Here is a 23836-nt window from a genome sequence, read left to right as displayed (position 1 = left end):
TTAGGTAATTGCTTCCTAAAATGAAAAAAAAAAAAAAAGTCAGACCACTCAATCACTGCCCCCTACAGGCTAGCAAGCTCACATTCCGTCCTAAATAGTGAAATCTTGGTCTTTAAGATGACCTTAAGGACCCTTAAGGTGTATAACCGCGCATGCGTTGGTCAATGAACGCACAGTTTAGCTGCTGGTAAGGCTGAAACTGGACGATGTAGGCAGGTTTGCTAAACCTTTATATAACGCCTATTTTGCAGCCAAATTTGTGCCTGGCAAATTGGCACTATTCTGCGCTAGTATTGAACGAAGTCAGGAGTACGGATTCCAATTCCGTGGGTCATTTCATGCCTTTTTGGTCTTCGTACCCGGAGAGCACCTAATTTTTTTTTTCGTGTAGGGGTGATTTTAAACAGCGGATGTCAAGTATTCGTGTTATACTAGTCACCCCCCCCCCCTCCCCAAATGGTGGCACGAGCAGTGAACAAGACGCTATGGCAAATGCAATGCTGTTTTGTATACTGCTGCCGTTGACACGGTATCCAGGAAAATGGCACACATTTTGAAAAAGACAAGACAGTTTTTTGTGGGTTTCCTGGGCGCGAAAAATTTAGTTTGTCTGCCGGTTCGTAAGTTACTAGCAGTCCGCCAAAAAAACTGATTTTGTATATGTTTGTTTCGCTGCAAATGAACTACTACCAAGGCGCATACATGTCAACACTATTCACCGCAAAAAAAAAAAAAAAACGAAAGAAAAGAGGCATAATTGAGTCGAAATTTCTTACCAAAAATACAGCGTTCGTTGGTTTAAGAATATTTTATTTTGTTCGTAATCTCACGCGAGCATCATGCCGTAAGCTTCTGTTGCTTTGTGTAGCGGTTCACTCGGCCTCCACGGCGGGTAACTGCCCACCATCCGGGTAATCCAGAACCCCACCAGGTTCATCAAACCCGCCCCGGGCGATCTGCAACTTAGCGATGGGCCAGCCCCGTCTCACATTCCCAGGCAACCTGTGGCTGCTCGGAGGAGGACCCCGGCCGGCCGGCCGGCGGCGAGAGACCGGGTGGGGTTCAAAGCCCCGAGAGAGAAGCCACGGCCGCGCGACCCCGAGCGCGGCACCTGCTCTCCGCGCCAGCGGCGCCTCACCGCGGCTCAGAAGCACCTCCCGTCGCCGCGCCGCAGAAGAGGAGCGTCTTCCGCGCGCGCGCGCTTTTCGCCGAGTGTCTCCCGGTCTCCTCGCAAGCCGCCGCGCGCGCCTAGCGGACGCAGTGCAACATCTCCCGCCGGGCGCTCCCCGGCTTCGCGCCGCCGGCAGCAGCAGCAGCTGACCGTCGCACGCTGGGCGCTCTCCAAGGCGGCGTCGCGTTCCTACGCTGTTCTCGACCAGAAGTGCGTGACGTGCGCGATCTCGGCTCCGGCGACCTCCCCAAGGGACACGGCGGGCCGGTGAGGACGACGCGGGTGCCGGCCGGTGTGCCGGTCGCGCGGGAAGCGGTAAAAAGCGCGCGCACTGGGGCTCTTCGCGCCGGCACGGGTTGCCGCCATGTTGGCCGCCGGGTCGCTTGACGGCCCCCGATCGATGGCCGGAGTCGGCGGCCCGTTGTCGGAGCCCGGTCCGGGCCGGAGCGCGGGCCGCCACCGCCGGGCGTGGTTGGCCGTCCGCTGACGGGCCGCTGGAAGATGAACGAGTCGTCGCTGTGCCGCGCGGCGGCCAACGGCACGGCGGCCAGCGCGCGGGCCCTGTCCGCGCTGGTGCCGCCCAACTGCAGCGCGCCCGTGAGCGTGGCCGAAGAGCCCTTCTTCACCAGCCACCCGGAGTTCGTGGTCGAGTTCTCCAAGCTGCTGTACGGGCTCGTGTGCCTGGTAGGCCTGTGCGGCAACTCGCTGGTCATCTACGTGGTGCTGCGCTTCTCCAAGATGCAGACGGTCACCAACATGTACATCTTCAACCTGGCGCTTGCAGACGAGATGTTCCTGGTGGGTCTGCCCTTCTTCATCGCCACCATGGTGTTCAAGTACTGGCCCTTCGGCGCGGCCATGTGCAAGGTGTACATGACCACCACGTCCATCAACCAGTTCACCTCGAGCCTGCTGCTGACGGTGATGTCGGCGGACCGGTACGTGGCCGTGTGCCACCCCATCTCGTCGCCGCGCTACCGGACGCCCTTCATCGCCAAGTTCGTCTGCCTGACGGCGTGGACAGTGTCGGCGCTGCTCATGGTGCCCGTGTACATGTACGCCAGCGTGGTGGACGCGGGCCCCGTCAAGTCCTGCACCATCGTGTGGCCCGAGTCGGCGGTGATGAACGGCCAGGCGGCCTTCACGCTCTACTCGTTCACGCTGGGCTTCGCCATCCCGCTGCTGCTGATCCTGCTCTTCTACGTACTCGTGATCCTGCGGCTGAGCCGCGTCGGGCCGCGCTCGCGGCACCGCGCGAAGCACCGCAAGGTCACCTACCTAGTGCTGACCGTCATCACCGTCTACGTCATCTGCTGGCTGCCCTACTGGGCCGGACAGCTGTACATCCTGGGCGCCGCGCAGGCCACCGCCCTCACCGTCACCGTGTTCCTGCTCTCGCAGCTACTCTCGTACGCCAACTCGGCCGTCAACCCCATCCTCTACGCCTTCCTCAGCGACAACTTCAAGAAGTCCTTCGCCAAGGCCTTCACCTGCGCCGCGGTCGCGGGCGCCCACGGCTCCGGCAGGGGAAGGGAGCAGCCCCAGGAGGACAGCCTCTTCCCGAGGTCCTCGGCCGCGCCGGGAGGCCCGGGAACCCAGGCCGGGGCCAGCAAGGTGAGCACGCACCACACGTCTCCCTCTTCTTCTGCTTCCTCCGCGACCACAAAACTCGCGCTCTTCCAAATTTCGCACCAGAACGCCAAGAAATAATAGAAGGGAAGGGGTGCTTTTTGATTCCCACGATCCCACATTAACACGAAGAAAAAAAGAAAAAAAAAAGGTGGGCGGACTTGTGGGGCGATGTCCAGGAGACCCGGATTGTCTCGAAACCCCGCACCAAAGCAGCTAAGCAGTCCTCAATGGGAATTAAGAAGTTGTTGCAAGTGATGCTTCGTAGCACATCTGGGAACGGATTTATTAATTAAGCACTTTTGAAAGCGGAGCTTCGTTACAAAATCGTAAATGGCTCTGATTCGCTGGAGTAATTAGCTATAAGCAAGCTAAGGGACCAACGAAAGCGCGCACATAGTTAAGAGTCGAAGGACACAACTTAACGAGGGCGTGAGAAAGAGTCGATTGGTTAATAATTACGGCCAGTACATAAGTACTTCTCGCTCACAGCGTACATCTCTGACATGGAAGTACGAGAAATAATATTTTGGGAAACGGGGGTCATCATGGGAAAAAAGTAAAACCAAAATTATTCGATATTACCGATTGTTAATCGACACTACCTACTCTATCGGTTTGGTTTACGAGGAAAATAGTGAAGGAACGAACGTGACAGATCCGAAAAGCAATTAAAAAGCGCGATGCCACAAGCGTTTTTGCTGGCGGCGTATTATTGAAAACGATTTCTCATTATTGATTGCGAAGTTCAGCGCCAGTATCCGCTGCAAAGTACTCCATTGCATTGTTGTGTCGGTGCGGCGTCGGAAAGCTCGCGGATTTACCGGTCTGCCATTGTTCGCACCTGGTTTGTGGTCAAAGGCCTCGTCTCGGAAGGAAAGAAAGTCGGGTCAGGTTGCAGCGGAAAAAAAAAAAAAAACAGAGGAAAAGAAACAAAATACGTGTTCGAGCTTCTTTACTTTTCCTATTCAGAAGCATTTTGCGGTATTTTCGACTCTTCGAAAGATGGGTCACTTTGATTTTTCCAGTAGCGATGAGCAGCTGCCGTTGAAAGTGCACTCAATTTATCCGAATTTATCTGTTCTTATCTACTGGGCGTGAATTGTTCCGTCTACACCGTCGGATATGCGCTGAAATTTTCAATATTGTGTCAAACGTCGGGCTTGCGCTGAAGAGACGTCCGTTGTTGTTCAGATGAACCCTGGTTCATAAAATTTCATACGAAGTCGGCTTTCGATATCTCTAGGTCGCTTAATTCGAATGTTCGGTTAACTGGAAGTGGTGTGCTGGTCCCGGCAATTTTACGCGCACTCGAGTGGAAGAAATCGTTCGGTAATTTGAAGCTAAAACCCATTATTTCTGTTCGTTGAAGGTTATTTCAAATCAGGAGCATCAGGGTGACCGTCCTTTTTCGACAAAATTCAAAATTTTCAAGCGCAAAAACAGCGGCGTGTTCTGTGCCGACGTCGGCGCCACCGCATCTGAGGCAGCGTGCAGTTCGCTAAACGGACGGTGAGTTGAAGTCGCGCCAGCGTAGGCACCTACCTCTTTCGAGATTCTCAACCTTTTTTTGTTGTTTTGTAGCACGCAGTGCCGTGCGATCACTTTGCGGGGCGGGCTCTTCAAGCTTCGATTTAAGAAATAAGTCTCAACTATCATGGCAACCCGTGTCGTACGGTCGACTTGAGGACGAAAGTCGAGATTCTAACAAAATCAAGAAGGCAGCCGTTTTGAAGATCAATAACAATGCTGTTATTACGCTCTTTGGTAAATTGGAAGTCTGGTTAATTCGAGGTTTTTTGCTGTCCCCGAAATCTTCGTAATAACGGGAGCCGACTGTAATGGCTAGACAGGAATCTGAGGCTGACGTCAACGGGAACTTCGACACAGCGCTTACGCTTGGACAAGAACAATGAATGGGCAGTGGTGGATCCGGATTGTTTCGGCTCGAAACGTTGCCTTGAATGCGCAAAATGCTTTTTTTTTTTGGCAAGGAAAATGTTAAATAAACGATTCTCTGTTGACAAATTACACTGCGCACATCAAAACTAGTCGCTGGAAACGGGTGTTGTACGAAATCAAACAGCGCGTCTAGATGCAGCGAATATGTGCGGAGTATACGTCTACCGTTTGCTGCCAAACACAGCTGAACGAAGAACACTTCTTGCGAATTATTTGCTGAATGTATCCCGGCGTTGTTATTTTGAATCATAACAAAAATTTCTATTGAAATAAAATATGTCAATGACCTCAAAAACTGCGTGTGGGTGTTTCACAATACACGACTCCTACCGCCTGCCATAAATATACATCGTCTGTCACACCATATATATCTGCCAGATACAGCGTCGCCTTTTGCCCTATTCACGCCCGGCTGTTATAGTTCCGTTTAACTCTGTCCTTTGCTCGTTCTGTCAGCAGTGAATCTATAACCGCTCACTCGACCCGCTGCGTTTGTTAGCGCACAGTCCCCTCCCCCCCCCCCCCTCCACCCCCCCCCTCCTCTTCCCCTCTCGCAGCAGTGCCGTCGCGCGTGCGACATTGAGTGCAAAGCCGACACTCACAAAGACGTTCATGCAAGACTATGACGAAAACGAAGCTGGCTCTACGTTCCAATCCGTACTACTTACCGTAAGCCAACAAGGACCAATCCCTACACATCCCGCAATGAGTCAAAATGTCCATTTCGGGACACTAATCTCCCCCAGCGCGACGCGAGATCGCAGCGCCGGAGTGGTTTCTGGGCGTTATTGTATGGAGCTCTATGCCCTTATGGTGCAGCGCTTTCTGCGATTTTTGCGCACGAGGATTCAGCTGTTTTAGTTTGTGTGAGTGTAGTGAGGATTATACGTAGGTGCACGGGTCAGTTTCACGGACGTAATCCCACTCACTCACTCACTCGCTCACTCTCTCAGTCAGTCACTCCCTCACGCTCTCACTCACTCACTCACTCACTCACTCACTCACTCACTCACTCACTCACTCACTCACTCACTCACTCACTCACTCACTCACTCACTCACTCACTCACTCACTCACTCACTCACTCACTCACTCACTCACTCACTCACTCACTCATTCGCTCACTCACTCATTCGCTCACTCACTCACTCACTCGTTCACTCCCTCACTCAGTAACTCACTCACTGGGTCACTTTCTCAGTCCCTCACTCACTCACTCGCTCGTTCATTTGTCGTGATGAATTACGGTGGTGTTATAAAGAGAAAATCGCTTAATGAACGTCCATGTGACGTGCTGCAAGCGTGTCTAATTTATTGCAAAAAACAAATGTGCGCGGATTTTGACGCTTCTTTTTTTGCACCATCCCAGAAAAAGCAACGCTAACATAGCCCTTCCATCACGCATTTATCCTGTTGGAGACGGTGTCAAGAGCAATATAACGCGTATTGTCTTCAAAGCTAAAAATGTAACGGGTTTTGTCAATGTTGGTGCTGATGACCATATTTCACAACAAACGTTTAATAAATTCGAAATCTATTATTATTCCAACTGCATAACATTTTGAGGACTCTTAAAAAACTTTTGTTTTGTTTTAAACGTCGATTCGAGGAATCTCCGTTACAGAGCATTTAAAGTCGCTTTATGACTGGTTGACAACAAATGCAGTAAAACGTCGTTATAGCGAAGTCGCTTTCCGTGAAATGTATCTCTATTGGAAGTGTTTTATCGTCTCCACTACACCGTATACACCGAGCACATCGTCTTTACTTTTAGCCAAATATTGCTAAAAACGAATTCAGTTTTTCAGTTTTTCTGCCTCGAGGACGCCCTTATAGCGAAAGTTTACAGCTCTGGTTTAAGGATGAAGGGGTTACGTAAATATTACGAGAAAATTCGCCAACAAAGGGACGGACAGACATAAAAGACAGAGCACAAAGCGCTGTGTCGTGTTAGCACCGTTTCGTTGTCAGGTCCTTCCCTTCTGATGAATCAGACCAAATAGACCGTCAGCTTGCTTCACAAAGATACGCTTTCGTTGCATTTCTGCCCTCGCATAGGGAGCACAGATTAATGAAAACCACGCAGAAATCCATTCAAGAACGGGTAAGGTATACGGCTTCGGAAAGCTGGCGTGTTTACCGGTGAATCACACCCGTATGCATACGAAGCAGCGTTTGCTGAGTCGTCACCCGTCGACGGCCGAGCGCTGAAGCGTCGAGCCGTTCGTTTTGCCGCTGGCTTAATCGATAATAACTAATTAACTCATCAGTCAGCGACAGCGCCGCTCGGCAGTCCCCCACTCTTCATTCATTACGATCGATCAGGGCGTGTGTAGGAATCGCAAACGCTGCCCGAGGAAAGGACCGGGAGGCACTTAGACCAATCGCCCCTCTACATTTCCTCTAAATGTACCAAAATTCTGACGCTGGATATTAAATTAAATTACGTTGTTTTTTATTTCTTCCTCTAATTAGCGGCGGTCAGTCAAAGGTATGAGGCTCCCGTACCCAACTCCAGTTCTTCTCCACTCGACGTCGAGTGAACGACTTTTCCCTCGCCGGCTCAATATTTCGCTCTCACTCATCATTTCGCGAGATAAACGGGAACGGAAATTTTCGCATAGACTTGGGAACCTAACATTTGTTAGTTGGAGCCGGGGTGAAACGAAAAGGAAAGGGTTCGGAAATTAGTTTCCAACGACTAGTCCACTTTCGTAATATTTGCTCGTCTGCGTTCGAAAAACGATGACCGTTTAGCCTATTAGAATAAAGAGTACGCGCATTGAACAAGTGACGGACTACCGACGTGAAGATGAACTCGAGCGCAGGGTTTGCGCTTGTTGAACTGGACCTCGCGAAGCAAAAAAAGGCGACGGGAGGCGGACAAATTTTAACACGTACGGGCTTTATTCCGGGATACACACAGATTTCGCTTACGTCATAATCGTCACGGAAATGACGCCAGTACAACGAAGCAAGCGGCCTGTAAAGTGTGCACCCCTGCATCGACAAGCACTAGTGAATTCGTCGGTTCGAAGACTCTCGTCTACGTGAAAGGTTCGGCGGCTGCTCACCTAGGCAACAGTTCTACGCTTCGTCGTCGTAAGAAGCACAGTTATCATCGGTGGAAGCAGAAGCGGCGATGCCCGGCACTGCTTGATTCTACGGGCATGAATGAGGTTTGCGCGCCACCTGGACTGCTTCTGTGACATGGACTCTAAACACATAAACTTGTAACCAACTTCGCGCGGGGGAGGATGTAGAAAAAGATGACGCCTCGACCTCCTCGTGCCCATCATAATCATCATCAGTGTTATGTTCCATTAAAGCACTCATCAGAACGGGTCTCGGCGGCTCGTCCCTTTCTCCACAGGGTCTTCTTACGGGGAAGCAACCTTCAGTACTAAATACGTTATACTTAGGGTTGTTCGTTTTCGGCTCTTATATTTTAACACGAAAGTGTTTTATGCCGGGATACACCAAGATTTCACTGACGTCATATCCGTCACGGAAATGACGCCAGTACATGTTTTCCGAAGGGACCTGCCAGCAGGACGTCGCTCTCCAAGCACACCCGCAAGACAGCCGCTGACCCGCAAATCATGTTCAGCTGCAGATTTCGCCTCACATTACACTTTCGTGTTTTACCGATTCCTATGAGAGAGGAATCAGCCAAAGTTTCTATATATACTTCTAAACATGGAGTGTGAAATAAGTATCCATATGACTGCGTCACTGACTATCTAAAACTCTGTTTATAGAAATTCGCCATTATGCTGGAAGGCGTATTTCTGATCGCCCGGGAGCTGAGACTGAAAATAAGCAGGTGCCCTAATATTGCCGCGAACTACACGTTCTGTTTCCTTTACTTATGCGTTTTGTTGCCAGCGTCTGCCCGTGCCCACCTGTCTTATACAAAAGTTAGAAGTGAAGCACGCGTTTCCGTCTCTCTCTCTTTTGTAGCCGCGCAGTCTATCTTATTTGGTAGGAAGAGTGTATCACCTGCAGTCACTAGAATAGAATGTTCGTCTGTGATCGCCAACGTTCTAGACCTGATCCGATGGTTCCCGAAGGCTTAAAGGAGCCATGAAGACAAAATACAAGTTAGGTTTATTAGAAAGACTGCTTAGTCCCGATAACAATGATGCCAATATCATCGCAATCTTCGAACAAATAACGGAGATATTAAAGAAAACGTGTGAAGCCGTGGCGACCCCCTAGCCAATTTCCCGCAACTTTTCTGTGACGTCACAGAACCTTGTTTGTGCGATTGGCGGCCGCCTAACTGACTTGTCGTGACGACACACGGCTGGACGTCTGTAATGTTGCCTCTAGATCCATTTGACCGCATCACTTGAATGCTAACGTGCAGCTGACGCACTGAAAATTATGTTTTATTGTTGGCCCGTATGTCGTCATTCTTGCTCATAACACGTCACTGCGGCGCGAAATTTGCAAGTTTTTAAATACTTCTTGCTTTTTTTTCGTTAAAAAACATCTTTTGTGGCTGTAATGGAGCTGAGTGAGATACTGAATCCTAGTTCTTTCAAATTAAACAAAGTTGTATTTTCTCTTCATGGCTCCTTTAACGCCGAAAGATAAATGCTGGCAAGCTAAACACCGCGGCATTCGATTCTCCGACACCCGCCTGTGCATGTCACGTTGTTGACTGCTTCGTCATCACGGCTTGTGTAATCTTTGAGTTCTTAGCGGGGCACAAGTTTGCTCCAACAAATTTTTGTTTCACGAAGAAACCTGCGTCGTCCTTGGCTACGTGGCATATACTAGTTCTCGGCGCGGCGATATATCTCACGGTATAACTCACGGCGATATAAATCACGGCCAATTGCGAAATGCGCGAAAAGGAGGTCTTTCGCGTATATATGAAGTCGGATCTAAAACAAGTACTCTCGATATATATATATATATATATATATATATATATATATATATATATATATATATATATATATAGACTGAAAAGATAAAAACTCACACAGAGCGCGAAATAAAATAAGGTTAGTAGAAACAGAGACAAACGAGAAAGACGTAGAAAATCAAAATAAGAAAGGGAGTCCTCTCCCTGAAACGTCAGTAAACTTATTTTTATTTTCTACGTCTTTCTCGTTTGTCTCTGTCTCTACTAACCTTATATATATATATATATATATATATATATATATATATATATATATATATATATATATACATATATATATATATATATATATATATATATATATATATATATATATATATATATATATATATATATATATATATATATATATATATATATATATGTATATATATATATACATATATATATATATATCAATATATATAGCGAATCAGAATAGGAAATGAGGGGCTCGTTGAAAATAAGCCAGAAATAAGAATTGGCAGTCAAGAAGACCTCGGAAAGCAAAGGGGAGGATGTGGTAGCTCAAGATAAAGAATTTGGAAAATAAGAAAGGGGAGAAAAAATGCCCGCCAGGCGGGATCCGAGCCCACGACCTACAGAATACCGGTCTGATGCGATAACCACTACGCTACCGACGGGGCTACTTTAGCCTCCACTTTCTGGGGTATTTATGTTCAGGTGTTTTTGTTTCCTGCGGTTGGGGGTGGTAGCCACCGCCACTCGGACTACTCGGGCTGAAGGGGACCTTCTTTTTAACCCCCGGGCCGTGACTCGAGCGTCTACGCCATATCGAGAGTGGTCGACCAGCGTTGAACCCTCTTAAGCTCCCTATGGCACCAAGACTGCCAGAACAGAGGCCCTCGCTATGTATGAAGCGAATCAGAATAGAAAATGAGGGGCTCGTTGAAAATAGGACAGAAATAAGAATTGGCAGTCAAGAAGACCTCGGAAAGCAAAGGGGAGGATGTGGTAGCTCAAGATAAAGAATTTGGAAAATAAGAAAGGGGAGAAAAAATGCCCGCCAGGTGGGATCCGAACCCACGACCTCCAGAATACCGGTCTGGTGCGATAACCACTACGCTACCGGCGGGGCTACTTTAGCCTCCACTTTCTGGGGTATTTATGTTCAGGTGTTTTTGTTTCCTATATATATATATAAATCGACAGGGGTGGCGGGTCACATTTGTTCAAAGCCCGTATTGATTTGCCGCAGTTACGTATAGTTTGGCAATACGAAACAATCTACTGAGAACAGCTACTATACGGTCACCCAAAAATGACAGAACAGATAACAAAGTTTCGAGTACTCCATTTGAAGCGCAGTTTCGGTGCGCCATACAATGACCCCCGAAAATATGATGACGAAACTGCCGTTTAAGTAGAGTATACCCGTGCGCGATAAGTTTCGTCTTGCGCGACCATCGAAGCCGATACCCACGAACCTCCTCCGGGGATTCTGCTACGCACGTAGGCGTATAGAGGCGGCACACGTTGCGAAAATGCCGCAATAATCTTAGTCAGTCCGAAAGAATTGTGGTCTGAAAAAGAATCTCAACTCGAACCCCCTCGCTCGATGCTTCGAGTACCTTCACAATGTCCGAGACGTTCGAAATGTCTCTGATATTGGAGCGCGCCTACCGTTTCGCATAGGGAATAATTGCCAATCCACTCAGACACAGTCACACATTGCCGTCGGTCGATTTGTTCAACGGCCAATATTGTTTCCTCCGGTATAGGGACGGAGGCCCTTCTTCACGTGGACCGAACGTGACCAGGTTGGTAAGAAAAGTGTGTCTACGCTGCGCTTGTCCTCAGAGAGGACGCGTTTTTTTTTGTTCCTAGTGGATGGTCGAGGAAAACTTTGTTTCCTGCGCACTTGACACAAGGGCCCGGACGGCGGCTTTATACAGCTACGTGGTGGCGCGCTGGCCGTGGATGTGCTGAGGGCGGCGGAAAAGGAACGAGCTCTCGTAAAACTGCCCGGCTGGCGTGGACGCAGAACACCGGCCCGGCTCTATTTCGAAATGGAGGGGAAAAAAACTGCTTGCACTCGAGCCTCAGTGTGTACTTGGTCCGGCCATACCGCTATTCTTGTTGCGGAATGTTCCTTTGTTCTTTTTTGCTTATTGTATACCTTATAACCCGGTATTTTGTGGAATGAAGCTTTTGTGTTTGTAGCGCGTGCCTACGTCTCTCTCTCTCTCTCTCTCTCTCTCGATATATATATATATATATATATATATATATATATATATATATATATATATATATATATATATATATATATATATATATATATATATATATATAGTTTGGAAACAAAAAAAAGCATAAAGAGCACGAGAAAAAAAAGTAAGTAAAGGTAGAGACATACGAGAAAAACGTAAGAAAGTAAAAGTGTCCTGACGTTTCCGGAAGAGGACTCCCTTCCTTCAGAGTAACTTTTATATTTTTAGTGTTTTTCTCGTGTGTCTCTGTCTGCTAATATACTATATTTGTACACACACACACACACACACACACACACACACACACACACACACACACACACACACACACACACACACACACATATATATATATATATATATATATATATATATATATATATATATATATATACAGTCGAACACGGATATATCGAACACGGGTATATCGAATTATTGTCTATATCGAACTCATAAATTGTCCCCTTGAAAATTCTGTGTAAAAGTATAGGAATTCGTACGTTTATATCAAACCGTATTTTCCCCGAGATTGGGTATATCGAACGCCGCGCGAGCTGGAAGGTGCTCTTCGGCGGTCGCTGCACCCCCGATTGAGGTTGATAAGGATGTGGAGGAATGCGCGGGCATGGCGAAGACTGGCTCGCGGAACTAATCCCCCTACCGGAACGAATTTGCGCTTACCCAGTCGGGCCCCGCTACCGGCCGCCGTAGCGTTAGCAGATGGAGCCCGGTATGCTAAATCTCTCTAGGCACACAAGCCCGAACGCTCAGAAAATGTGACAGTGCGAGGTAGGGATGCCCCGACTGCGCACGTCCTTTTTTTTTTTTTTTCGGCTGCGTACGTTCCCGGCTTGCCGAAATATAGTTTTTTTCTCTCTCTCTCTGGGTCTGTCTTCCCCCGATGACGTCTCGGGAAAGGAAGAGGGAACGAAGGCGCTGACGGCATCTTCCTTCTTTTGCATTTTGCTGCTGTTGCTGCTGTTTGGCGAGTTGTCCCGCACCTTTCGGAGATAACTGTTTCTCTCGGAGATGACCATCGCGAGCGCTTTGTTGGAGTCCGTTCAGAGAGCCTTGGAATTGTTACCTCTAAAGTTCTTGTGGTACGTGCGCGCTGCTCTTTTGCGTGCGTGTTGTGCATGGTGTGCGAAGGCGCAGCGTACTGCTGGAATTTTCTAGTTGTGCAGCCTCGAGAAGATCGAGACTAGCGTCTTTAATTTCATTTCCAGGACGAAGAAGCAGGCCAAAATCAGCGATTTTTTTTTCACGGAAATAAAGCGTCCCGTTGTGTCGTGAGTGCGGAATTAGTTGTCATTCTTGAATGCGACGATCGGTAAGTGATCGTCCGCCATAGGCGAGGTCTCAGAGCCCATATTTTTATATCGAATTTTTCATTATCGAACTATTTCGCGATCCCCTTGGAGTTCGATATATCCGTGTTCGACTGTATATATATATATATATATATATATATATATATATATATATATATATATATATATATATATGCAATATACATTTGTAATGTACAGCTCGATGAATGGAAAAAGCTGTTTTTTCGCGCCCCTGCAAGTGTTTTCACATCTGCTGTACTTCGGGTGCTATCCCGACAATGTTGTTATGCTGACCGCTCTGCACCTGGCTATAAGAAGAAAAAAATAAAACGACATGTTGCGACGGCGGAAAATTTTTTGTCGAGAACACGGCACAATGCTTGCAGCTTTCGTCGACGTAGAGGCAGGATATGTCTGGGAACCTTCTGTGTAAGGAGCCTTGACCCCATGTAACGCGCTGTGATTAAAAAAAATCAAACGCCGCTTCGTTTAACGACAATTATTGAAACGCTCAGAGTTCTCAACAATCTCGACAGCTTTCTCGGCAGCAACTCGCTGTCATTAGGACTGTGGACTTGGATCGTCGATGGGCTGAACTTGGCGCTGTTGGGGTTTGGATTTTGATCATTGACGATTTGGATTTTGATCGTTGCGGCTTTGACTGTGATCGTTGCGGCTTTGACTTGGCTTGACTTTAAATCCAATCTGGTCCGACCTTGTCGGAATAGCGAAATCGGATAGATATCGTCTTCAAACGCGAGGGACTGCATTTCAATTCCGACAACCGGAAGCGTTTTTTTTTTCTTGAGGCGCTTGATGTGCCTTCGCTTACCATCATCATCGTTTTGTAAAACTCATTGAGTAAAGTTGGCTTTCCTACAGTTCGTTTTGGTGACGGGATGGTAGCCAGCAGTGAGGCGTTGGAAGCTCCGTATTAAAAAATCAGGCAGAAGCCATCTTTTCCGTTTGTGAGACAGATTTGTGATGAAATACTGAACCTTCTCTCCTCTTTCACTAAAAGGTGTTTTTCTTTTACCGTCTGTCTGTCATATTTCTTCACATTCTTTCATTAAATACCGAAGACACGCCACCCCTCATCGGGCCTTACATTGGCGGGGTTCATGCACACTCTTTGATAACGTTACAAATAGGTCGACCGCATTTTTTTCGAAGTGGCCGCTGGCCATGTGCACTGGTTTGAGTAAACACGGTTTATGGTAGGGTAGCGACAACGGAGGGGAGTTAGGACGCGACACGTCTGAACTCTAGCGTGCCGTAATCCTTATAACAGCATTCCCGTCCGTTTTGAGGCCACCAAAGTGGGACACCTAGGACACCTAGAACCTAACAGAACAGCACAGAACATCACAGCACACTACAGACCAGAGTAAGAGCACCACGAACACCTTTAGGTTCGAAGTGAGAGCCAAACTAGTTCCTGCGAATTCATGGCTGAGACAAACAGTGCACATTAAAGAATCATGCATCCCTCCGTTAAACAACGACGATGGTTGAACGCGAAGCTTTCTCTTTACGGACTCTTTGGTTGTCGTCTGAGTTTCGAACGAGTTTCGGCCATGTCGAAATAGAGCAATCGGATAGACGCCGGCTTCATAACGCGAAAGCCACTGGAAGCATTTTAAATGCAGAGCATTTGAGTAACTCACGATGTCACCCGCGTTGACGTCCGTAGTCGTAGTCCGCACCCCTCCCCCTACACTATGTAAAAAAAAAATACTAACCGGCGCCTGGTTTCGATCCCTCGACCCTGCGGGCGGAACGCAATGTACATGGTGCTCTACCCACTGCGCCACAAAGCCGACACGGAATGGGAGGCTACAAACGCGCCTTATATCCTTGACTCATTCAAACTACGTCAACAAGCTGCTGATACAAGGCATTCACTACCACCAAGTCCCAAAACACTAAACGTTAACGCAGTACACCCACCCCCTATGCGACGCATTTACTCGAGTCCCCCTCGCGGAGAGATGGGCCCAATTTTTTTAAAGCCAAGCTTTTGTGTCCTCACTGATGGCGTGTGCAACTCATAAACGTCCTGCAGGAAAGCCAACTTTCTCTGACGATGATGATGAAGGATCGTGGCTGAAGTGGAAAAAAAAAAATCCGCTTCCCGTGGCCGGAATCGAACCTGTGTCTCTCGCGTTATGAAACCGGAGTCTGTCCGATTGCTCCATCTCTCTTTTTTTTTATTGCCTGCTTTGACATTTCTACAGTATATCACACATAATGTCATATTGTTATGACCCGTGAACCCTACTTGGCTGACTCAGTGTCTTAAAAACTTTCCATCTCTGCATGGTCGAATAAGTTGGGAAAACTCAGACGACACCAAAGAATGCGCCACGGGAAAGGTTCGCGTTAAATCATCGTCGTCGTTTGACGGAGGGGTGCATGACTTTTTCTTTCACTTCCGCGTTATCGCATTACAGACGCGGTCAGTGAGAGCACTAAAGTTTCGCATTAACAGGAATATAGACAAAGAAACATGTGGTTACGCGCATTTTTTTTCGACCACCTGCGGTTTGTACCTACCGCGTAAAATAGTTGTTAGTAATTGGGCTGTGCTCATGAATCAGGCAGCTTGACGAACCGATGTAATTAGTTGAGCGTGGTACCTTTTAACGTGCCCCGATAACGTCGATAACGTGGGCTCACGCGGCGACCGCTTTTAGCGCACTGCTTGCGCATTACTCAATGCCAGTCGCTGTGCGCTAAGAGGATGAAAGGGTGCTCAAAGCGCTACGTTGTAATGGGCGCCGCGATAACGAGGCGCGTGCCATGAGTAGCCGGAACGCTGCGAAGGTTTCGAAATGCAGCCTCTCAACCGTCTGACGGTTGTATTTCTTTTGTTTTGCTCTGCGAATAACGGAGACCTGTTAAGCACTGTTGTAGCGATGCGTCACTGCGCCAGCGCGTCCTGCTATGTATAGTATGTGCCTTTTTTTTCGCAATTATTGCTATAGGAGAAGTATAAAATATTTACTACTCGTGCGCTAAACTTCACAAGCGCAAAACAAGGACACCGATCAGAGCTAGCCGCATCCTTTCGGGGGTCAGAAAATAACGTTTACTCAGTACAAAAACCGCTAGCAAACTCCAATGCGAAACCAATCGCTCAGAAAAAATAGTACTTATCAATCTTTTATTTATTTGTTAATGTTATTTACACACAAACTTTGGCTCTTGTCGTCATTTAAGATATGATGTAAAAGAACACCTCAGAACAAGAAGTCTTCACGCCATCGACGTTGCATAGAAGCATATATATATATATATATATATATATATATATATATATATATATATATATATATATATATATATATATATAGATATATATATATATATATATATATATATATATATATATATATATATATATATATATATATATATATATATATATATATATATATATATATATATATATATATATATAAGGTTAGTAGAGACAGAGACAAACGAGAAAGACGTAGAAAATAAAAATAAGTTTACTGACGTTTCAGGGAGAGGACTCCCTTTCTTGGTACTCTGACGAAACGGAGTCCTCTCCCTGAAACGTCAGTAAACTTATTTTTATTTTCTACGTCTTTCTCGTTTGTCTCTGTCTCTACTAACCTTATTTTTTTCGCGCTCTGTGTGAGTTTTTATATTTTCAGACTATATATATATATATATATATATATATATATACACAACATCTATCTATCCATACATACATACAGACTGACGCACCCGTGGCATTCATATTTTGACGCAGGAGAGAGGTTTCTTCTTCTTTTTTGCGTAAGCATGAAGTTTTGCAGGCTGGCGCGTAAACGTTGAAAAACAGTGCGCGCTCGCTTCAACTTCTCCGAACAGCGTGCAGTGCGGCCAATGTCATTTGCGCTGTTTTGTTGCGCTTAAGGTCACCGCTTGCAGTACTCTACGCACCCCGAACACTCCAAATATTTGGTTCGCGCCCACAATACTAAAAGCACCGGCAACTTCGGGTCAGTAAATGTCAGCCGGTTCTGGAAACATCCCCGAAAACAAACTTGAATTTCCGCGTATGCATATATTTTTGGGCGGTCCTGATCTACTCATTGCAAATACGTAGGTAAGAAATATTTCATGGGCTAGGAATTGGATGTAGCGAAAAAAGAAAAAAAACATTAGTTGCTGACTCTCTCAATAACTTTTTCCACTAACCTCAATGACTGAAATGATGAGGCGAACGAAGGGGCCGGGGAAGGTTTAAAACCCACCTGGAATTTCATTATCAAGGACTACTAATCCAGAAATTTACAGAACACTTTGGAGTTTGTCGTCATTTGGGATATGTTTATTGCCCAAATAGTACTGATGTAAAAAGAACCTTGGAAGTTTCCATTTGTCGCCTAACTGCAAATATCTTACCAACAGACGTAAAAAGTGGATCTCATTTTCTTGCTAACCAGCGTCACTCGAACTTAGACATTTTTTTGCTACTGTAAATAACCACGAATAACGATAAACAAGCCCATGACGCTTCATGAGTGACATTCCGAGGAGCAGCTATAAGCCCATTAACGATAACGGCATTAAATAAACATGTATCTGACAGAGCCTTCCAAGCCTTGTTCCAAAGACGCGGGTTAGATCCCTCCCGCGACGGCCATTTTTCTGACGCAGGGGAAAAGCGGCAATGCTTGTCTGCCGGCATTGGCGCGCATGATGAAGGTCCTCAGGAGGCCTGAAATTTTGTGCAGCTTCACACTAGGGCTCGCACCACTACACCGGGTGTAGCTTAAGCGCGAATTAAACCCCCGCAATTTGAAAAAAGACTGTGGTTGATTCCTCTGGCATAGGAATCGGTAAAACACGAAAGTGAAATGTGCGGCGAAATCTACAGCTGAGCATGATTTGCGGGTCGGCGACTGTCTTGTGGGTGTGCTTGGCGAGCGACGTCCTGCTGGCGGGTCGCTTCGGCAAAGGTGTACGGACGTCATTTCCATGACGGATATGACGTCAGTAAAATCTGGGCGTATCCTGGCATAAAACAATTTCGTGTTAAAATGTAAAACCCGAAAACGAACAACCTTATGATAACGTACGCTGTAGTGCTAAATGCTGCTTCCCCGCAAGTAGACCCTGTGTGCAGGGGTGCACCCTTTACAGGCTGTTGGCTTCGTTGTATTGGCGTCATTTCCATGACGGATATGACGTAAGTGAAATCTTCCTGAATCCCGGAATAAAACACTTTCGTGTTAAACAAAAAGAAAAAAATGAGCCTAGTTGTAGCAAGAGAGAGAAAGAAAGAGAGAGACAGAGAGAGAGAGAACAGAGAGAGAGATAGAGAGAGAGAGAGAGAGAGAGAGAGCTTTTAATGACCTGGCGGGAATGACTGGCCGCCCGACTTCGAACACACACACACATACAAAACCCACGCACAGAGAATTAGGAGAAACGGTCGTTTGGCCGAGTGCTTACAGCGCGCTGTCGAGACCAGTGGACCGGAGAAACGCAAAGAGCGACTTTGTTGCGCAACAGCCCTTTCGTGTAGTTAAAAAAGAACCGAAAGATCGAGAGGTTAACAAGATGTAGCACCCGGTTTGCTACCCGTAACTACGGCACAGGGAGAAAGCAAAAGGCTGCAATGACCTCCCTCACCAGATTGCAGTACTCACTCGTCCAACAACATTTATGCAGAAAGTCACGAGCCATCTAACAAGCTTACTCACAGCTTTTTCGTATGTTTTTTTTAACCTTACCCCTTATGTAATGCACCTCCGAGGACCTTTAAGGTAGTAAAATGAAATGAAATGAAATAAAATAAAAGGGACGGCAGGTGAAAAAAGTAAACCAAATTCTACCCAGTGTGAAATCTGTCGAAACAGCAAAGTGGGTTGTCGTTACGAAGTTTGCATGTAGCTGCGGCTTCTTTTTCTCGCGTAATGTTACAGTTGTCTTGGTGGCTAATTTTCATATAATGTGTTTCGGGGTGGTTCCTGTAAAACAGCAGTTCGACCGTTTTCTGTAATCATACTCCTTCCGTAGATGGCCACGCTTCGCTGTGGAACACGTTATGCGGAAAAGGCAACTTTAACCCAGTTTGCATCGATTTTTTTGAACGTCGGCTTCACCTCTAAACAACAGTGCATTGCTATAAAGTCATTTTTCTTTAGGGGGGAGGCGGTCAATATAAGTTGTCTCAGTTCAAAATATGAAGTCCCAAGACCTTTTTTTCGCGGTTAATATTTGGTTCTACTGTGGGAGCCGGGTTTAGCGTGGCGGAGAAGCCTACTTCAGAGAGAGTGTGACATGCAACCAGCGGAGAATGTCGTCAAGGGATATATATATATATATATATATATATATATAGAAAGAAATGCTGGCAGTCCACAACGCCAAAGAAGGCATAGGGGAATGGTTAGACTTTTTTTTACCGTTAGTGACGTTACAATATTATTTTTCATTATTAATAATTACGTGAGAAAGAAAGAAAAACATGCGCCCAGAGTGGGGACCGAACCCACGCCTTTCGATTAGATCTCGAATGCCTTACCAATTCGGCTATCTGGGCGACTGTGTTCTAATTCACTTTCTGGGGTATTATTATTACTACAACTGTATCTGACGCTTGAGGGTGGTAGCCAGCGCCACTCAGACTTCACGGGGATCTGGTCTGGTGCGATATTCTGGAGGTCATGGGTTCGGATCCCACCTGGCGGGCATTTTTTCTCCACTTTCTTTCTTTCTTTCCACATTCTTTATCTGTTTCAATGATCTACCACATCCTCCCCTTTGCTTTCCGAGGTTTTCTTGACTGCCAAATCTTATTTCTGTCTTATTATCAACGAGCTCATCATTTCCCATTCTGATTCGCTATATATATATATATATATATATATATATATATATATATATATATATATATATATATATTGTTACGAACAAGTGGACAATTCCCAATTTCCCTCCATCAATGACGACGAAGAGGTGGCTGACGCGCAGCCGGTGTGAACTCGGCGACACCCGCCATGTCAATACTTCAGAATACATCGTCCGCATCTCATTGTTCATGTCCTGCGCCACGTAACAATATATACATTAGAACAAACCAGAGAGTTTTGCCGGCATGTTCCCGCCTACACGCTACTCCCTATACACCCACCCATCGTTCAATATAAAGCGTTCGAAAATGCACCATCACTCGCAGCCCCTGCAAATATACACCAGTTGTCGCAAGAATTGTTTCTGTTCAACATTGTTCGTGCGTAGAGTGCAACCCCATCGCGCGTTGAATTACCGCATCGCTCGCTCCCAAGATTGATGCACGACACCGTACACTCATCGAAGCTTGGGGCCGCTAAGCCGACAACAGCACGCACGTTAGCGCGGGGTCTAAAGCGGAGGGCAGCGCTGATGAGGCGCACGCGAGCGGCGCCAGCCCCGCGCACGCCGTCGGAGCTTCTCCGTGTCGTGACCGGCCGTCATTACGCATATAAAGCGCTGCGGCTGCAGCCGACAGATGTGTGTCGACCAGAACACTGCGCGTTTACTCGCCTGGTCACGCAGATCGCGCATTACCCCCGCGCTCGGTTAACTTGCGCATACGTTTGCGCGTACGGACCGAATAAAGCAACGGGGGCGGATAATGCAGCCGTAAATGTCTGTCGTGCGTATGTTGGGTGGAAGGATATCATGACGACACTGCAGGTTGCCGTCCTTTAGCCTTGCCCGGATAGCGCGCATTGCATTGCAGTGTGAAGCCTTTGTTGACCAGGTGCCTGAACGTGCGAGTGCACCAGCATATACAAACACGCAAGCACGCGCACATCCGCATATATATATATATATATATGTGCAGAAACATAGGTCGGCAGTCTGCCACGCCAAAGGAGGCATAGGGGTGTTAGGCTCTTGTTTTACTACGGTTAGACAGGTTAACGTTTTTTTTAAATATATATACGTAAAAAAGAAAGAACGAAAAAAAAAGAAATAAAGTAAGAAAAAAAATCCCGCCATCTCCACGAAGTGAATGATGATGAGAGGGGCGAAGCTAAAATGCTTATCGGTGAAACCGTGAAACATTATTGTAGGTCTTCTTGACGGCGCGCACCATCTGAATGAGTGAAGGACATAAGGCGCGTTCGTAGCCATGCTCATACATAAATACCCCAGAACATAAATACCCCAGAAAGTGGAGGCTAAAGTAGCCCCCCCCCGGTAGCGTAGTGGTTATCGCACCAGACCGGTATTCTGGAGGTCGTGGGTTCGGATCCGGGCATTTTTTCTCCACTTCCTTATTTTCCAAATCCTTTATCTTGACCAATTACATCCTCCCCTTTGCTTTCCGAGGTTTTCCTGACTGCCAATTCTTATTTTCTGTCTTATTTTCAACGAGCCCCTCATTTCCTATTCTGATTCGCTATATATATATATATATATATAGATATAGTAAGCTTTTGCTGTAGCGATCAGTTGATTTGAGGTGTTTCATTGTTCCCGCTCCAGCGCACTGCGAGCAAATAATATCGGCTTTTAACGAAGTATCGCTAGTAACAAAGCCAGTTTCTTGTAATTTATATATCCAAGAACCCGCATGCGAACTGCATCACAATTTTTGATGGCCGTATGCGCACTCTGCAGAACGTTGCCACTGTACTGCGGGAATACAGCCCTTTAAAACCACTGCAAGCTACATGTTCCCTTTTATTTCTTCTCTTTCTCTTCTTCGTCTATTTAGTGTTTTAGGGGCTGTCGGTCGTATTGTTACACTACTTCCCAGTCGGGCTTGCGCAGTGCCTCAGGGGGATGTTTAACAGTGCCCGGCGCACTCTGCTTGTTTACTTGCATCAGTCATTAGAAGCGGTCAGCCCTCGCTTTCACTCCCCGTGCTTCTTTTGGAGACGAACCACTTCCCAAGGAGCTCTCGTGGACGTCTTCTAGCCGCTCCGAGTAGGTGTTTGTTTTTTCGCTTCGTCGCGTGTGCCAGTTCACCGAGCGCTCTATTCTGAGCGTGGGGGTCTGCGCGCTGTTCTTTCTGGGCTGTCTCATTAAACGGCGCGAATGTGTTTATTCTTGTCCGGTTTTTTTATCGCGGAATTTCCGTTCAGCTTGCCGAAAGAGGGAACCCCGAAGGCTATCGAGGATACAGAGTATAAATTTAGCGCAGAGAAATAAACTTTGGAGAACGTGGCCATTCCGGCAGTGCCTGAGGGTCAAGGTCACGGAGATGATCCCACTCACTCACTCACTCACTCACTCAGATACGGACACTAACGCACAAGCGCACGCCGCGATAGAGGAGTACAAAAGATGCTTGTATCATACAACACAGCAGAAATCACGAAGGTTGCAGATGCTTACATTTTTACTTGAAAACTTGTAGTTTCATTTTTTAGAGCGAAAGCTCCACTACGCCATGTCTCGCCAAGTCGTTAATCGCGTCGCAATGACCTTGAGCCACTGGAACGCAAATGTGGCATGTGCGGCGTCTCATCTGATGACCTGCTGCGAAGAGGCGTCGCAGATGCGCTCTCGTATACTCGCCGCTGCGGCACCACGTGACTAGGACAGGGTTTAACGGCTGCTTCGGTGGCGCTTGGTCCCTCAGTCTTACCATCGATGGCGCGCCGGTTGGGCTGTGTATGCGTGCGCTTAAGCGCAAGAGAACGGATGGATCCAATCATCCAGTAAATGTAGCTATACGGCGGGCTCCGAAATCTTAAAAGGCGAAATCTTCGCTCGAGATAACTAGGTTTGCACCTGTTAAAGCTCACCCATTTTCTATTATTTAGTACGTGCGCTGTTGCGGACCTAAAAATTCAACCTTCAGTCGATCCGGCCAATCATCGTGTCGCAATTCTTTCCTACGCCGTTCTTGCTTTTCCATGGAGCAACAAAATCGTCTTTGGGCAGCCTCGATGTTCCTCCTTTTTCTCCTCCATTTCCCGATTATTTACTGCATCTGTAAATTCTTCTAACTCCTGAGTGGCTGGGTGCAGTAAAATGATCGAAAGGACAATCGAAGCCGCACCAACAACGAAGATGGTTGGCAACGTGCCGGTAACATTTGTCATGACTTTGGCGTGGGGGAAAACATGTCGACGTCCAGCCATGCAAGCGTTGCCGTGAAAAACGAAGCAAGAAATGAGTCGTTGTGGCGCACGCCTTTCGTGCATTTCGCTGGCAGAGTGGAGAATTGCGTGAGTTCGACGACGTCTATGCGATGTAGCGGCACGCTTAAGGTCGCCAGTCGACAAGTGATGGCGAACGATGTTCGGTTGATGTTGGCGTTCTCGTTCGATTCAATAGGCTCTCGGCGCCAACGCTGGACATTGCCGCGCAAAAAGATCCTTGTCAGCAAGACACAAAGTGCTGAATATAGCTACACATCTTCTCAAGAGAAATGGACGTTTTTTTAAAGTATTGGTCGCATCACCGATGTGCTGCTCGAGGTTTTTTGACATATGCGTCTGCACCCCCTTTCCGAATCAGCAAACGGTATTAGGGATATATTCTCCCGCGCAATGAAGTAGGCGTTAGGCAATACTTTCGTTACGCGTTGGATGGTAAGGGAGAAGCTGAAATGGATGAAACG

At 47.0% G+C, this 23836-nt stretch overlaps 1 protein-coding gene across 2 annotated transcripts in view; it reads left to right on the top strand.

The window, feature by feature from the left end:
- The first annotated feature begins 1185 nt into the window (after positions 1-1185).
- The window catches only part of LOC144138391 (somatostatin receptor type 2-like), a 217463-nt gene continuing 194812 nt past the window's right edge, over positions 1186-23836 (top strand). For both annotated transcript variants that reach the window (XM_077670653.1, XM_077670652.1), the window contains exon 1: positions 1186-2785. In XM_077670653.1, coding sequence (XP_077526779.1) covers positions 1673-2785 — 1113 coding nt within the window. In that variant the 5' untranslated portion in view covers positions 1186-1672. The remainder of the gene's footprint in view (positions 2786-23836) is intronic.

This window comes from Haemaphysalis longicornis, unplaced genomic scaffold (genome assembly GCF_048455015.1).
Source record: "Haemaphysalis longicornis isolate Haplotype H1 unplaced genomic scaffold, Haemaphysalis longicornis Haplotype H1 scaffold_5, whole genome shotgun sequence".
NCBI lineage: Eukaryota > Metazoa > Arthropoda > Arachnida > Ixodida > Ixodidae > Haemaphysalis > Haemaphysalis longicornis.
This window is presented reverse-complemented; position numbering and strand designations above follow the sequence as displayed.